The 18,812-nt window shown below is 36.3% G+C and overlaps 1 protein-coding gene across 1 annotated transcript in view; it reads left to right on the top strand.

Annotated features, from left to right (window-relative positions):
- MOSPD2 (motile sperm domain containing 2) overlaps window positions 1-18,812 on the top strand; it is a 56,879-nt gene that overhangs the window by 22,520 nt on the left and 15,547 nt on the right. Inside the window, exons 6-8 of the mRNA XM_034999704.1 lie at window positions 1,056-1,116; window positions 3,617-3,655; window positions 16,084-16,208. Coding sequence (XP_034855595.1) covers window positions 1,056-1,116; window positions 3,617-3,655; window positions 16,084-16,208 — 225 coding nt within the window. The remainder of the gene's footprint in view (window positions 1-1,055; window positions 1,117-3,616; window positions 3,656-16,083; window positions 16,209-18,812) is intronic.

Consider the following 18,812-nt stretch of genomic DNA (forward strand, 5'->3'; position numbering starts at 1 on the left):
CTAGGATTTATTCCATAAAAAATACTTAACACACTTAAGGATGCTTGCTTTCAGTTTACTGAAATTAAGGATGCTGCAACTCACATCCTAGAAATGACTTTATAGATTCATCTCTGGACAACTCACCTTTCAGTAATTGATGGATTTAAGTTTGCCTGATTATCTTTCATCCTACAGTCCTTATAAGATGGCTGATCAGGATTAGTAAGTTGGCCTACGGCCATGGAATAACATGGAATGAAATGATCCATGTGAATAGTGACCCTCATAACCTAATTTCATGTTGCTGTGTTCAATGCAGTAGAACCAACAGACAGTTATGTTCATAAAGTTTCCCAGGAATTGGAGTCAATGAACAACACTCGAATATAAACTAAAAAATTCTAATTCTAATTCGAGGTCCCTAAATAAGAGGAAAGAAGCTAGAGGCGAAGTAGATACAGAACACCAATATGTTCGGATTAGCTGTTGTGTAAAAGATTGATAAAACGTATTTTATTGAAACTATTACAAGGTATAAAAATTAGGTTTAAAAAGCAAATATACCAGAATAGATATATGTAATATCATTCCAAGTAGTGAGATTGTAAACTGTACACTTGTTTTAAATAATTCCTTAATTGTTCAACAGATTTTTAGAATTTCTCTATAGGCATTGCTTTTAGATCCACTTTATAATGCCATGTTACTTTAGCAGCCTGAAGTATCTCACTAGTTTGAGGTAACAGGAATGATGTTTAAGCATCTGATTTCTTTTACTTGATTTTAGGACTGATTATTATAAGTAGCTTAATGACTTAAAACCTTAATCCCTGGAAATATAGATACATATTTATATATGAGCTTATTTTTTAAAGAATTGTCTCATTTGTATTTTTTTCCCAAGAACCATATTTTAATTGTTATTCCCCTATTCCAAGGGGTACCAGTTCAGTAAGATTTTTTTAATTATTATTTTATGTTATTTAATAGTTGTATCACCTTTAGAAATGTGCAATTTAAAATTCTCTAACGTGGATAGTCTTAAAGATTTAAATGTGTAATCTTTGTTTTAGGATATGGACTTTGTACGCTTTATCATCAACTGCTTTAAGGTTTATTATCCTAAATACCTCTGTAAGTAACTTACTCTTTTATAAAAATACAAAATATAGAAACTATAAACAATGGCTCAGATTGCTTTAAATTACTATAGACTTTAATACCTGAAGTGTTATTTTCTGATGAGGAGCTTAAATGTGTGCATAGAAGTTTAAGTGCATATCCTAGTAGATATAAGGGAAAATTTTCATAATTGTCCTTTATAGTTTTAAGAATTTAAGTTCTAAACTGTATAGATGGCATCCTATAACACACATACATATATAGGTACATAAAAACATACCTTTATTTTGAAGATTATCCCATTTTTAGTCATCTTTCAATAAAAAGCTCATTTAAAATAATATTTATTATATGGAACTTCTTACATATAAGAAACACATAAGCAGTATTGATAAAGTATACTGTGTGATAAGCAGTACTCATACATAAAATGTACTGTGTTACTAATCGTTCATTTTAAAATTGTCATTAAGAAAACATTAGACTTGGGCACCTGGGTGGCTCAGTCAGTTAAGCGTCTGCCTTCGGCTCAGGTCATGATCCCAGGGTCCTGGGATCGAGCCCCACATCAGGCTCCCTGCTCAGCGGGGAGTCTGCTTCTCCCTCTCCCTCTGTCCCTACCCCCTGCTTGTGTGCTCTTGCGCACGCTCGCTCTCTTTCAAATAAATAAAATCTTTAAAAAAAAATTAGACTAGCATACACTGCATTTAAATCAGGCATTTAGAGTTTATTTTTAATTGTGATTCTTGCATTAATTACCAGAATGAAGAACTCCTAAATCTTATGTATTCATTTTTGATTTATTAGATTTATATGATGTTTTCCAAACTCTGGAGAAATCAAGATGTTGTCCCACATAAACAGCCATATATTTTTAGCTCCAGTGGACTAAAAGTGAAAAAAGCAGAAGAGAGACAACAGGGATATCAGAAAATGGAAACTCACAGATCTGCCTGGGCACAGCCTGGCAAATACCACAATTAGGGTCTTTTGAGACTTCTGACTTAGGTGATATTAAACCTTAAAATCCCTAAATCTTCTTAACTTTGGCATGCTTTCACGTTATTATTCATGTGAAGTAAGGAACAGACAGCAAGCATGATCAATCTCAAGGATCAGTGCCACTGCTAGCCCATGCTCTCATGTCTTTAGAGGGAGTATTCATGAAACTTTTTAGGTAAAGAGAATGTCTGGTTGGGAAACCTGGAGGATCTGCTATTCCTTCTGAATTCTTCCTGGATCCACCATGTACCCTGATTCATTAAGTTTTATAATACCAATCAAATGGTCAATAGGGAATCTCGACCCCATATGATTAGGTTGTTCCTCTTATGTATAAAATGAAAATAAAATATCCACTTGTTTATTGAAATATCTAAAAGTTTGTGAAGAGCCATTTATAAATAGTATAAATATCATTATTACCTTATAAAGCATATCTAAGATTCTTTTGAGAGAACTCTTAATAAATTCATGGTTCTAGATAAACTATGAATTGGAATACTATTCATTCCGATTAACTAGAGGTAATGTGTATATATTCTGCCTACATAATGTAGTTTTGCAGACATTAAATTTTGTAAAATCTGATTATGCTTCAAAATTTGTCATGAAACACAACCATTATTTCGTAAAACCTTAAGTCCACATCTTTTTAGGCATATCACAGATGAAAATTGAGGTATTAAGCACCAGGCTACCTCTGTGAGATACCTTGTTTCTCAGATGAACTTTACTTGTCCTACATTAATATAATCATTCTAGGATGTTCTCTGCTCAGAGAAGAATGAAATTATATTTTGATTCATTTGTAATAGAACAATGAATTGGATATCAAAACTTCCCTTTGTGATTTCTGGTTCTTTCTTATAATTGTTAATAGGGCTATTCAAGTCTTCATCTAAATATGCAAATAATACTTCTGTATACTTGGGAATTACTGGCTTGCTGGGGCTTATAATATGAAGAAAAGTATAAATTCTGTTTCTTAAAACGTAATGGTGTATTAAAGTTAGGGTAAAGGGAAAATGTGCGAGTGGTTTAACAATATAATCTCTAGAAACTTAGCAAAACCAATAAATTAGACATTGAAATCATTTTTTTATTTAAATTCAATTAATTAACATAGACATTGAAATCATTTTAAAGTTCACTGGACTTCAACACTAATATGACATGCCACATCCAAAGATTCCACTTACCCATTTAACTATTTTCTTTTGTACCTTTCTGCAAACAGCAAAAGCAATAAATGAGCAAAAGAACAGGCTATTTGCCAAAGGACAGTGATAATGCAGTGGTCATTTCCAAAAAGCTGCCCTGGGGGGTGGGCCCCTCATCAGTGTGAGAAGTTAATTTGGTTCAAGCACCACTCACACTTCACTGAATTAGAACAGAGTCAGCTAGCTCAGTTTTTAGTTAGGTTTAGATCGCCAGCTTTTTCTAGACCAGGTATAAGTGATAGTACTATAGTGGTACTAAATCACATTGAATGAATTTTTTTCTCTTTCAGCAAAAATGGTGATCTTTGATATGCCTTGGATAATGAACGGTGAGTATATTATACTTTGCTAAAACAAAATGTCTGATTTCCTTTTTTCCAATTTAGCCATATTTCTATGGTGGTTTAAAATAATGTTTATGTTGTGCTTGGTGTGTACTCTTAAGAGGCTGGAGCTAGAACATTCAAAGGCTCTTCCTAAGCAAACCGGGTTAATGTTCTACCCCCAGGCTCTGGATAGGACATGCATTAGTCTTCTCTAAAAACAGCGTCAAGATGTTCAACCAATCAGGTAAACCTAGAGACAGATGCCTCAGTTTGTCACCCACAGATGGGCATGTCACAGAACACAGGCATTGGCTGGATTTTCTCATGGGCTTTGGGTGTTGAGGAAGAAGGTGGGATGAATCTGAAATTTACTCCAAATCTCTGTAGGCACATTACCCTTCTATAAGACAGTCATGATACATTTTTTGGTAAAAAATTATTTTAAAAAACATTGAAAAACACTCTTTACCAACTTCAACATGATGCAAATTTAATGTTGTTTTCAGAATGTACATTTTCATTTGTGTTTGCCAGAGTCAATTGTTATATAGAAACCAGTAGAGAAAACCAATGAAACTAAACCTTGGTTCTTTGAAAAGTTAAATAAAATTGACAAAACTTTAGCTAAACCGATAAAGAAAAAAAAAAGACTCCAGTGATTAAAATCAGGAATGAAATAAGGGACATCACTGCTGACCTTACAGAAATTAAAAGGATTATAAGGGAATACTGTGAATGCTTGTATGCCAAGAAATTAGATGATATAGATGAAATGGACACGTTCCTAGAAAGACAAAATACAGAAATAATTCAAGAAGAATCTGAATAGAAGTATAACAGAAGACCTTGAATTAGTAATCAAAAAACTTCCCACAAAGAAAAGTCGAGGCCTAAGTGACTTCACTGGTAAATTCTACCAAACATATAAAGAAGAATCAACACCAAACCTTTGCAAACTCTTCCAAAAGAGAAGAGGGAACACTCCCCAACTCATCTTATGAGGCAAGTATATTCTAATAACATCACTGGAAAAGAAAACTAGAGACCAGTATCCCTTATGAATATGGATGGACCAACCCACAATAAAGTACTGACTGAACCTAGCAGCATATAAAAAGGATTATACACCATGACCAAGTGGGATTTATCTCAGGAATGCAAAGTTGGTTCAACATACGAAAATCAATCCATGTATTCAATGTATTAATAGACTAGAGGAAAAAAGCACATGATCATCTCAGACACAGAAAAAGCATTTGACAAAACCTAGTACATTCTCATGATAAAGGCACTCAAGAAACTAGGAATAAAAGGTGCAAAGAGTTGTAACACCTGCAGAGTTAGGGAGACCACAGTAGTCCACGTAAGACTACCCTCACTTCTGAGACCACCTGTAAGTTCGGGGGGTGCCCCAAACCACCCTCAGGTCTGCTAGAATTACTCATAGACCTCACTGGAAGCTGTTATACTCACAGTTATGGTTTACTACAGGAAAAGGGTTCAGATTTAAATCAGCCAAGGGAAGAGAAACATACGGTGGAATCCAGTTAATTACCAAACGTGGAACACATTAGTTTCCCAGCATTGATATGTGGCAGTACTTCCTGGAGTATTGCCAACCAGGGAAGCTCACCTAAACTCCACTGTTCAGTTTGTATTAGGGCCCCCTTACATAGGCCTGACTGATTAATCACGTGCTTGATCTCAGTCTCCATTCTCCAGAGGTCTACTCATACTGTGTGACCAAAGCCCCCACCCTAAATCATTGTTACAGTGTGACCCAAGACCCTCAGGCAAACAAGGACACTCCTTACCTTACAAGGTGGGCATGAAGGTTACCTTCCAGAAGCTGAGGGCAAAGGCCAGACCTCTCTTTGGGTAAAGTTAATTCTTGAATATACAGAAGAGAACTTTCTCAGCCTGCTAAAGGGCATTTATATAAAACTTGGATCTATGAAAACTCAGAACTAACATCATACGTAGCAGTGAAAGAAGGAATGCTTTCCCCCTAAGATCAGGAACAAGACAGAGTAGTCTGCCTTCACCACTTATCTTGCCAGGGCACTTAGGCAAGAAAATGAAATAAAAGGCATCCATATTGGAAAAGAAGTAATACTATTTATATTTGCAGGTGACATAGTCCTCTATATGGACAATTTTAAGGAATACACACACCAAAAAGAAAAAAAACAACCCTATTAGAACTAATAAACGAGTTCGGTAAGATGGCATGATACAAATCAATATACAGACTCAACTGTATTTCTACACATTAGCAATGAATAATCCAAAAATGAAATTAAGAAAAAAATTCCATTTTGAAGAGCATCACAAAGAATAAAACACTTAGAAGTAAAAATTAATAAAAGAGGTTCAAGACTCCTACACTGAAAACTACAAAACACCATTGAAGGAAATTCAAGACCTAGGTCAATAGACATCTCTGGTTCATGGGTTGGAAGACCTAATATTGTTACAATGGCAGTACTTCCTGAATTCATCTACCAGTTCAGTGCAGTCCCTGTCAAAATCCCAGCTGCCTTTTTTTACAGAAATTGACAGGCTTGTTCTTAAGTGCACATGGAAGTGCAGGAGACCGAGAGTAGTAAAAATAGGGGCGCCTGGGTGGCTCAGTCGTTAAGCGTCTGCCTTCGGCTCAGGTCATGATCCCAGAATCCTGGGATCGAGTCCCACATCGGGCTCCCTGCTCGGCGGGAAGCCTGCTTCTCCCTCCCCGACTCTCCCTGCTTGTGTTCCCTCTCTCGCTGTGTCTCTCTCTGTCAAATAAATAAATAAAATCTTAAAAAAAAAAAAAAAAAAGAGTAGTAAAAATACTCTTGCAAAAGAACAATGAAATTAAAGGACTGACATTCCTTAGTTTCAAAACTCAATACAAAGCTACAGTAATTAAGATGTCGTGATACAGACATAAGGATAAACCTATAGATCAGTAAAATAGTGTTGAGAGTCAAGAAGTAAACCCTAATATTTATGAATAATCACTCTTTTTTTGACAGTAATACCAAGACATTTCAGTGGAGATAGAATAGTCTTAAATTTTTATTTTAATCACACAGTGCTCATCATGACAAGTACATACCTTAATCCCCGTCACCTATTTAACCCACTCCCTCCCCTCTGGTAACCATCAGTTTGTTGTCTATAATTAAGAATCTGTTTCTTGATTTGTCTCTTTTTTTCCCCTTTGTTTGTTTCTTAAATTCCACATATGAGTGAAATCATATGGTATTTGTCTTTCTCTGACTCACTTATTTCACTTAGCATAATACTCTAGCTCCATCCATGTCATTGCAAATGGCAAGATTTCATTATTTCTTATGGCTGAGTAATAGTTCATTGTGTGTGTATATGTGTGTGTGTGTGTATATATATATATATATATATACATATATATATATATATTATACCACATCTCCTCTATTCACTAATTAATGGACACTTGGGCTGCTTCATATCTTGGCTGTTGTAAATAATGCTGCTGTAAACATAAGGGTGCATGTATCCCTTTGAATTTGTTTTTTTTGTTTGTTCTTTGGGGGGTTTTTTTTGTATTCTTTGGGTAAATACCTAGTAATGCAATTGCTGGATCATAGCGTAGTTCTATTTTTAACCTTTTGAGGAACCTCCATACTGTTTTTTTATAGTGGCTGCACCTGTTTGCATTCTCACCAACAGTGCATGAGGATTCCTTTTTTCCACATCCTCGCCAACACCTGTTTCTTGTGTTTTTTATTTTAGCCATTCCGACAGGTGTGAAGTGATATCTCATTGTAGTTTTGATTTGCATTTCCCTGATTATAAGTGTTGATGAGCATCTTTTCATGAGTCTGTTGGCCATCTGGATGTCTTCTTTGGAGATATGTCTATTCATGTCTTCTGCCCATCTTTAGTTGGATTATTTGTTTTTTGGGTGTTGAGTTTTATAAGTTCTTTATATATTTTGGATACTAACCCTTTATCAGATACATCATTTGCAGGGCGCTTGGGTGGCTCAGTCGGTTAAGTGTCCAACTCTTGATTTCAGCTCAGGTCATGATCTCAGGGTCGTGATATCAAGCCTCGAGTTGAGCTCCATGCTCAGCAGGTAGTCTGCATGAGATTCTCTCTCTCCCTCTGCCCCTCCCCTCCACGGGCCCTCTCACACATTCTCCCCCCGCCGCAAATAAATCTTCTCAAATATCTTCTCCCATTCAGTAGTTTGTCTTTCAGTTTTATTGATTGTTTCCATCACTCTGATAAAGATTTTTTTTGGGGGGGTGTAGTCCCAATAGTTTATTTTTGCTTCTTTTTCCCTTGCCTCTGAGGGACCTATCTAGAAAAAGGTTGCTACAAATGATGTCAGAGAAGTTACTGCCTATACTCTATTCTAGGATTCATATGGTTTCAGGTCTCACATTTAAATCTTTAATCCATTTTGAATTTATTTTTGTGTATGGTTTAGAAAGTGGTCCAGTACATCTTTGTAATATAACTTGAAGCCTGCAATTATGATGCCTCCACCTTTGGCTTTTCTTTTTCGAGATTGTTTTGGCTATTCTGGGTCTTATGGTTCCATACAAATGTAGTATTATTTGTTCTAGTTCTGTGAAAAATGCTGTTGGTACTTTGATTAGGGATTGCATTAATTGTGTATATTGTTTTGGGTAGTATAGACATTTTAACAATATTTGTTCTTCCAATCCATGAGCATGGAATGTCTTTGCATTTCTTTGTGTTGTCTTGAATTTCTTTCATCAATGTTTTTATAGTTTTCAGGTACGGGTCTTTCACCTCTTTGGTTAAGTTTATTCCTAGTTATCTTACTATTTTTGATGGGATTATTTTCTTTCTCTTTCTGCTGCTTCATTATTGGTGTATAGAAATGCAACAGATTTCTCTATGTTGATTTTGTATCCTGCGACTTTACTGAATTCATTTATCAGTCCTAGCAGTTTTTTGGTGGAGTCTTTCAGGTTTTCTACATATAGTATCGTGTCATCTGCAAATAGTGAAAGTTTTACTTCTTCCTTGCCAGTTTGGATGCTTTTTATTTCTTTTTGTTGTCTGACTGCGTGTGGCTAGGGCTTCCGGTACCATGTTCAATAAAAGTGATGAGAGTGGACATCCTTGTCTTGTTCCCGACCTTAGGGGAAAGGCTCTTCCCCACTGAGGATGATGTTAGCTGTGGGTTTTCATATATGGCCTTTATTATGTTGAGGTGTTCTTTGTAAACCTACTTTGTTGAGGATTTTTATCATGAATGGATGTTGTATCTTGTCAGATACTTTTTTGCATCTATTGAAATGATCACATGGTTCTTATCTTTTCTCTTATTGATGTGATGTATCACATTGATTGATTTGCAAATATAGAACCACCCTTGCAACCCAAGAATAAATCCCACCTGATTGTGGTGAAGGATTTTTTTAATGTATTGTTGAATTTGGTTTGCTAGTGTTTTTTTGAGGATTTTTGCATCTGTGTTCATCAAAGATACTGGACTGTAGTTCTCTTTTTTTGTGGTATCTTTATCTGGTTTTGGTATCGGGGTAATACTGGCTTCGTAGGATGAATTTGGAAGTTTTCCTTCTTCTGTTTTTTTTTTTTTTGGAATAGTTTGAGAAGAATACGTATTAACTCTTCTTTAAATGTGTGGTAGGATTTGCCTGTGCAGCCGTCTGGTCCTGGACTTTTGTTTATTGGGATTTTTTTTTTATTATGATTCAATTTCTTTGCTGATAATTGGTCTGTTCACATTTTCTATTTCTTCAAGCTGTTTCAGGTTTGGTCATTTATATGTTTCTAGGAATGTTCTTCTAGGTTGTCTAATTTGTTGGCATAGTTTTTCATAATATTCTCTTATAATTGTATTTCTGTAGTGTTTATTGTTATTTCTCCTCTTTTATTTGTGATTTTATTTATTTGGGTCCTTTGTCTTTTTATATTGGTTTTTTCAAAGCATCAGCTTCTGGTTCCATCCATCTGTTCTGTTGTTTCTTTAGTTTTTATATCATTTGTTTCTGCTCTGATCTTTATTATTTCTTTCCTTCTGTTGGCTTTAGGTTTCATTTCCTTCTGTTGGCTTTAGGTTTTTCCAGGTCCTTAGGTATAAGGTCAGGTTATTTGTGATTTTTCTTGCTTCTTGAGGTCGGCCTGTATTGCTATAAACTTCCCTCTTAGAACTGCTTCTGCTGCGTCCCAAAGGTATTGAATCATTGTGTTTTCATTTTCATTTGTTTCCATGTACTTTTTTATTTCTTTGACTTCCTGGTTGACCCATTCATTGTTTAGTAACATGTTATTTGACCTCCATGTATTTGTGCTCTTTCCAGATTTTTTTCTTGTGGTTGACTTCTAGTTCCATAGCATTGTGGTCAGAAAAGATGCATGGTATGACTTTGATCTTTTTGAATTTGTTGAGGCATGTTTTGTGGCCTAATATGTGATCTGTTCTGGAGAATGTTCCATGCACAGTTTAAAAAAAAATTTGTATTCTGCTGTCTTTGGATGGAATGTTCTGAATATATCTGTTAAGTCCATCTGGTCTAGTGTGTCACTCAAAGCCATTGTTTCCTTGTTTATTTTCTGTTTAGATGATCTGTCCATTGATGTAAGTGGGATGTTAAAGTCTTCTACTATTGTATTATTGATTAGTTCATTTATGTTTCTTACTGTTTTGTGTATTTGGGTGTTCCCATGCTGGGTGCATAAATATTTACAATTGTTTCTTCTTTTTGGGTTATCCTCTTTATGATTATATAGTGTCCTTCTTTGTCTCTTGTTAGTCTTTGTTTTAAAGTCCAGTTTGTCCAATATAAGTGTTGCTTCTCTGGCTTTCTTTTGCCAGCCATTTGCATGATAAATGTTTCTATCTGCTCACTTTCAATCTACAGTATTGTAGGTCTAAAACGAGTCTCTTGTAGGTAGCATATAGATGGGTCTTGTTTTTTTATCCATTCTATAACCCTGTGTCTTTTGATTGGAGCATTTAGTCCATTTACATTCAGAGTAATTATTAACACATATGTATTTATTGCCATTTTATTACTTGTTTTGTGGTTGTTTCTGAAGATTTTCTCTAATCCCTTTTTTGTCTTTCATGGTTTGCTGATTTTCTTTAGTGGTATACTTGGATTTCTTTCTCTTTATTCTTTGCCTACTTGTTAGTGGTTTTTGATTTGTGGTTACCATTATGTTTGTATATAAATAACCTCTTCTGCATATAGCAGTCTATATTAAGTTGATGGTCTTCTAACTTTGAACCCATTCTTTGTTCCTCTCTCCCCACATTTTAAGTGTAGGGTGTCATATTTTACATCCTTTTATTTTGTGAGTTCCTTGACTGATTTCTTACAGAAATATTCATTTTTACTGCTTCAGTGTTTCCTACCTTTATACTGTCACTTTTGGTCTCTCCTTTCCACTTCGAGTCCCCTTTAATATTTCTCACAGGGCTGGGTTAGTAGTAGTCATGAACTCCTTTGTTTTTGTCTGGGAACCTCATTATTTCTCCTTCTATTCTGACTGATAGCCTTGCTGGATAGAATAATCTTGGCCGCAGGTTTTTCCCATTCAGCATTTTGAATATATCATACCATTCCTTTCTGGCTTATAAAGTTTCTGCTGAAAAATCCATTGATAGCCTTATGGGGTTCCCTTTGTATGTAACTGTCTTCTTTTGTCTTGCTGCTTTTAGTATTTTTTTCCTTATCACCATATTTTGCCATCTTAATTACAATATGTCTTTTTTTAAAGATTTTATTTATTTATTTGAGGGGGAGGGAGGAGGACAAGCAGACTCTGCAGAGTGCAGAGCCTGACATGGGGCTCGATCTTATGACCCTGAGATCATGACGTGAGCCAAAACCAAGAGTCAGATGCTTAACTGACTGAGCCACCCAGGCGCCCCTACAATACGTCTTGATGTGGATCTGCTTTTGATAATTTTGTTAGGGGTTCTCTGTGACACCTGGATCTAGATATCTGTTTCCTTCCCCAGGTTAGGGAAGTTTTCAGCCACTATTTCTTCAAAGAAATTCTCTGCCCCCTTTTCTCTTTATTCTTCTTCTGGGACTCCTATAATATGAATGTTATTATGTTTGATGGAGTCAACTGAGTTCCCTAGTCTGTTCTCATTTTGCATAATTCTTTTTTCTCTCTTTTGTTCATCTTATTTTCCATTACTCTTCTAGGTCACTAATTCATTTCTCTGCTTATTTCATCCTGCTTTTCATTCCATCAAGTGTGTTTCTCATTTTGTTTATTGAGATCTTTATCTCTGCTTTGTTATCCCTTATCTCTGTGTTCATGGTCTCACTGATGCCTTCCACTCTTTTCTCAAGTCCAGTGAGTATCCTTGTGGTCATTGCTTTAAATTCTCCATCAGGGGGCGCCTGGATGGCTCAGTCAGTTGAGCATCTGACTCTTGGTTTCTGCTTGGGTTGTGGCCTCGAGGTCATGGGATCAGGTCCCTCGTTGGGCTCCATGCTCGGTGTGGAATCTGCTTGGAATTCTCTCTCTCTCTCTCTCCCTCTGCCCCTACCCCTGCTCACACTGTCTCTCTAAAATAAATTAATCTTGGGCGCCTGGGTGGCTCAGTTGGTTGGGCAACTGCCTTCGGCTCAGGTCATGATCCTGGAGTCCCTGGATCGAGTCCCGCATCGGGCTCCCTGCTCGGCGGGGAGTCTGCTTCTCCCTCTGACCCTCCCCCCTCTCATGTGCTCTCTCTCATTCTCTCTCTCTCAAATAAATAAATAAAATCTTTAAAAATAAATAAAATAAAATAAAATAAATGAATCTTTTTAAAAAATTCTCCACCAGGCATGTTACTTGTATCTGTTTCACTTAGATCTCTGGCCGTGGCCTCATCCTGTTCTTTCATGTGGGATAAATCTCTCTGTCTTCTCATTTTGTCTAGGTCTCTATGCCTGTCTTGGTGTGTTAGGAAAGTCAGCTACATCTCCTGTTCTTTTTTTTTTTTTTAAAAGATTTTATTTATTTATTTGACAGAGAAAGACACAGCGAGAGAGGGAACACAAACGGGGAGTGGGAGAGGGAGAAGCAGACTCTCTGCCGAGCAGGGAGCCCGATGTGGGACTCGATCCAGGGACTCCAGGATCATGACCTGAGCCGAAGGCAGTCACTTAACCAACTGAGCCACCCAGGCGCCCTACATCTCCTGTTCTTAAGGGTAACTGCCTTATGAGGAAGAAGTGCTATAGTGCCCTGCCATGTGGTGTCCCCTGTTCCCCAGGGCCTGGCGCTTCTGGGAGTGTCTCCAGTGTGTGCTGTGTGTCCTCTGCTGTTGTGTCCTGACCACTTTATCCTTCAGGCCAGGCATCTGCAGAGGCTCTCTTTGCCTGTTGTGGGCAGAGTTTGGTCCCTGGCCTGAATGTGGCACATTTTAACTAGGTGTGCTCTGGTCTGTTTGTGAAGTGAGACCTGTCGGGGCCTCACAAAACTCCTGGGTCAGGAGATGCAGTATTGGCAAGGGTTTGGGCCGGTCTCCTGGGGGAGGGGGCCTGCAGACCTGGAGCTGAGGGAAGCGTGACTGGGAAGGGCGTTTCTTTTAGAGCATGGGGCTGTGGAAGAGCTTGGGTGTAAGCAAGTTAGGTAGCAAGTGTCAGTACTGTGCTGGTTCCTGCAGGTGGCCCTGTGCTTATGCTGGCGGGGGGGGGGAGTGAAATGGTACCTGCCAGTTTCTTTGTTCCCCAAGGGGTCTCTCCATGAATGCTGCCTGTCTGGGACATGCTCCAAGATGAGCAGATAACCTCCGTACTGTGTGCCCCGGGTGCTCTTCAGATCTCTGTTTCCACACTGTATATCCATGGGCTGTTTGTCCTGCTTTCTCCCCAGGAGCAGCCCCAGTGTCCTCTGAGCTCTTCCAAAGCCAAGCACGCTGAGGTTTAAAACTCCACTTTAAGCCCTACTGATTGCAAGAGCTCACGAAATTCAGGCCCTCTCGCTTTCCAAGCCAGTTGCTGTGGGGATTTGTTTTCCCCACGTGCTCCCCTGTGTGCTAGTCTGTCTCTTGCCCTTCTCCGTGACCAAGGCTCCCTCCCCATTGCAGCAGCCATAATCCATTTCTCTCCTAAGCCAGGTCTCTGTACTTCCTACCTTCTTTGATGTGGCCTTGTCTCTACCTCGTGGAGTTTGTTCTGCCAATCTTCAGATGAATTTCTGGGGCATTTAGGATGATTTGATAGTTATCTAGTTGTATTTGTGGGACGAGGCATGCCTTAGGGTCCTTCTACTCTGCCACTGTCTTCCAAGATCTCTCTTGAGAAAGAATAGTCTCTTTAATAAATGATACTGGAATAATTGAACAGTGAAGTTGGACCTCTACCTCCCTCCATATACAAAAATAAGCTCAAAGTGGATCAGAGACCTGATTGTAAGGGTTAGAACTATAAAAGAAGAAACCATGGGAGTAAATCTTTGTGACCTTGGATTAGGCAGTGGTTTCTGGATATGACACCAGAAAAGCACAAGCAACAAAAGAACAGATACATTGGACTTCATTAAAATTCAAAATTTTGTACTTCGAAGGACACCATCCAGAAGGTGAAAAGACAACTCTCAGAATGGAGTAAAATATTTACAAATCATACATCTGATAAGGGACTTAGATCTAGAATATATAAGTGGCTTTTACAGCACACAATAAAAAGACAAATGGCCCAATTAAAAAGGGCGAAAGATTTGAATAGACATTTTTCCAAAGAAGTTATGCAAATGGGCAATAAACATATAAAAAGATGCACAACATCATTAGTCATTAGAGAGCTACAAGTCAAAACCAAATGAGATACTACTTCACACCAACTAGGATGGCTATAATCAAAAAGACAGTAACAAGTGTTGAGGATATGGAGAAATTAGAATCCTCATACATTACTGGTGAGAATGTAAAATGGTGCAGCCACTCTGGAAAGCAGTTTGGCAGTTCCTCAAAAAGTTAAACATTGAATTACCATATAATTCAATTCCATTCCTAAGTATATTCCCAAGAGAATTGAAAGCATGTCTACATAAAAACTTGTACACAGATGTTCATAGCAGTATTATTCATAATAATAACAAGTGGAAACTACTCAAATGTTTATCAGTTGGCGAATGGATAAACAAATGTTGTAGATCCATAAAATGGAAAATTATTCGGCCATGAAAAGGAATTAAATACCAATACATGCTTACATCATAGATGACCCGTGAAAGCATCCTGAGTGAACAAAGCCAATAAAAAAAAGAAAACCCCATGTTGTATGATGGCATTTATATTAATATCCAAAATAGGCAAATCCAGAAAGTAGATTACTGGTTGCCAGGGAATAAGGTAGGGAGATTAAGGAGAATTGCTTATGGGCAGGGGTTTCTTTTTGGTGTTATGAACATGTTCTAAAATTAAATAGTGGTGATGGTTATACAGTTGTCTGAATACACTTAAAACCTTTGATGTGCATACTTTAAAGGGTGAATTTTATGATATGTCATATTATATTTCAACAAAGCTGTTATAAAAAATTAGATTTAGCACTTTGGTTAATTCAAGTAGCATAGCTTCAAACATGTCAACTCACAGACTTTTTAAATTGAAATTAATGAAAATGTAAGCCTCATGTAAAATTTAAGCATAATTAGCCAAAGTAAAAATGCAGTTTTCTGAACCACTATTTAATTTTTATCATACTGTTTTATTTCCTGATTTTTTTTCATTGATGCTTTTACAAATTTAATGCAGGATTCCTCTTTTAATTTCTTTAAAATGTGTTTAGAATGTCAGAATGGAAGCAAGGTTTAAAAAATTAAGTATAAATTAGAATAGCATGAAAGAGCAAGATTGTAATTACTAAAGAGCTGTGTTTGATAACAATGTATTCTTGTAGGTTCCATAAATAAGTTCCTCACAATTATATAAGCTGCAGAGCTTGCAAGAAAGGCAAAAGTTTAGGGTTAGGATGAAGTCTGAGTCTAGCTCAAACCCATGAGGAGAGCTACTTCCTTCTCTTGTTGACTTCCCATTTGAGAAGGTTTTTCAGGTTGGGGATTGATCAGGAGTGTAAGGAAAAATGACTTTCCATACTATTGTGCAGTTATTCCTCAAACTACAGTGCTATTTGGTTCTGTGTCTGGGAATCTTAGTAGTGGGGATCATTGACAGATTTGTACAGAGGCCAGAACCTTGATAAGTTTATTGATGCACATCAAGGTAATTTCATCTTCCTGAATCTTCATGGAACATTTGAAACCCATTAACAGATCGTCACAGTGTAAATGCCTACAGGAATTAGTGAATGTTAATTATCACACCACAGAAAGATACATATTAACAGAGTTTTGCCCAAACAAATTTCAGAAAACCTACATTACCACATACAGTAAATTAATTGAGAAAGAGAATGAATTTAATGAAGTGACTGTTTCTTCTTCAGCTGCTTTCAAAATTGTGAAATCCTGGCTTGGTCCGGAAGCAGTGAGTTTGTTGAAGTTTACCAGCAAAAATGAAGTCCAGGACTATGTCAGTGTCGAGTATCTGCCTCCCCACATGGGTGGGACTGTAAGTATCGTCCTCGGAATGTGTTTCTAAAATAAGACTGCATCATGGCACATTAGGCTGTATTTCTTTAAGGAAGAAGAAAAAGCAATATCTTAATATCCAGAGAAAGATCATAGATACTCCAAAATAACACCATTACAGACATTTTTTATATAAGTTTTCAAGGTGTTAAATTTTCATTTTGAGAATTTTTAGAATCACATGATTCTAAACTGAAAAGTATTCAGTATTCAGTACAAATATTCAGAAACAGTATTCAGTAAAAAGTCTTTCTACTGCTATCCTAGTCACTCTCTTCCTCTCCCCAGTTCCATTTCTTATATTTATTTCCATGAATCTGTATTGCCTATGTAAGCAGTACAGTATATTTGTAATACATATAAGCAAATATGTAATTCTTTCTCCCTCCCATCTCTTTTAAACAAGTAGTGTGTTTTTACACCATTATGCGTCCTATTTTTTTCTTTACAACGTGTCTTAGAGATCATTCCAAATCAATATGACAAACTGTTTTACTCTTCTTTATGGTGACATAGTATTCCTGTATCTAGAGATGAACCATAAATTATTTAATTAGTAGCCATGAGTTATTGAATTTTTTTCATGTGCCTTAGTTTGCTTCCATTTGTTTACTGTTGAACAGTCTTTTTAATTTAAAAGATAATCAAGTTTTTTTGAAATGGTTATACTACTTACAAATAAGAGACCAGGAATAAGTAGGTACGTGTTAAATTTTTAATACTACATAACAGTGAAACATACTGTGATAATGATTTTTCCTCTAAACTATGAAAACCTATGGATTTGGTATGCTTTGGGTTAACTTGATTGATAATATTTCAGTTGTTTGATTTTTATAATCTATTTCATATACTGTCTACCTGGCAAAATTGTATTCAACCAGAATCAAGTGACTAGCAAGATAAAAAGTTTTGGTATGTCCTTTTGTTTTCTTTAATAAGAAAAAACTTGAACCAATATTTTTATTTTTTTTTAATTTTATTTCATTATGTTATGTTAGTCACCATACAGTATTTTTAATTTGAAATTTGCGACTTTCCTATTTTAAGGCTTTATATTTTACATTTTAACAAGAACACAGTATGGTTCATTTCAGGTTCTGCCTTTAGTTAAACGAGCTATTTGATTTCTTTTTAATAATTTGCCCATAGAATTGTTATATCTTAAAATTAATGGTATCTAGCAAAAATTGTTTTTAGAGGTAGAAAAGAGTGTCTCCCTTCTCTGTCATTAATGATGTATTTTTTTCAGGACTATACTCAGAATTGTAGTAGGACTACTATTCTTTAACATAATTTTCCCCAAAAGTAATACATAGACCTTTCTTTTTTAAAGCAAACAGTACCAGAAGACTGAAAAGTACAACAGCTTAGTGAAAAGTATGTCTCCCTCCCCACATTACTGCCCACTGCCACTCTCCACAGGCAGTCAGTCACTGTTTCCAAGTTTTCTCTTCTAGAGATATTCTGTCCATTTTATTTTTTCATGTATGTTGTACTAGTTTTTCCACATTTCTTGTTAGGTTATGCCATATTGATTCTTAGAAGTCTACCTGATTTTTTAAACCATTTCAGAATATTCCATTGTATAGATGTAACATAATGTATTTAATCAGTTCTCTTTTGAAGGACTAGTAGTTGTTTCCTAATCTTGCCATTATTAATAGTGCTGCAATGAATATCCTTGTAAATAACTCTTGGTACATGGGTACAGCAGTGTAAGTAGAAGATGAACTCCTAGAGGTAAAATCATCAGGTCAACGGGTATTTGTAGTTTAAATTTTGTTACCTGTTGCCAGTTTCCCTCTAAAGAGATTGTGCTCATTTCCCAATTATGTGTGGCATGCTTGAACCACATCTCTCATTTTTGTAATCATTGCCAGTCTTGGGTGAAAAATATTGTGGTTTTGCATTTCTGTTGTTGTAAGTGATGATGAGCATTTTTTATTATTTAAAAGGTAGTCTTCTTTTTCTATGAACTCTGTATCATTCCTTTATTTTTTCTGTTATTACTCTTTTCTTGTTGATTTGTATATATTAACAAAAGCTATCTTGTTTCTGATACATGTGGTACATAATTTTCCCAGTTGTGGCTTTAAAGAAAAAAAAAACTTGGTTTTTTAGGGGGTTTTCTTGGCGGGGGGGTGTGGTTGGTTGGTTGATTGTTGGGTTTTGTTTTTTTTGCAATTCAGAGATGTTTCATTTTAGCGTGCTCCATTTTTATCAATATTTTTATGCCTGCTAGGTTTTGTGCTATGATTAGAAAGGTCTTCAATACTTAGGTTTTGTGTTTTCTGTTTTTTAATCCTGTGTGTTGTTCTGGAGCTTTTTTTTTTTTTTTAAGCTTACATGGGTTTTAAAAAAATACACACTTTTGGAGTGCCTGGCTGATTCCATCGGAAGAGCGTGCTACTCTTGATCTCGAGGTCATGGGCTTGAGCCCCACATTGAGGGTAGAGATTACTAAAAAAATAAATAAACTTTTTTAAAAAATACATACTTCAAAGTTTTTATCCATCTGAAATTCTTTTTGGTGCAAAGAATGAGCTAAAGATCCAACTCGGTGCTTTCACAGATGGCTAGC

This window comes from Mirounga leonina, unplaced genomic scaffold (genome assembly GCF_011800145.1).
Source record: "Mirounga leonina isolate KUSES-001 unplaced genomic scaffold, KU_Mleo_1.0 Mir_101595, whole genome shotgun sequence".
Taxonomy (NCBI): Eukaryota; Metazoa; Chordata; class Mammalia; order Carnivora; family Phocidae; genus Mirounga; species Mirounga leonina.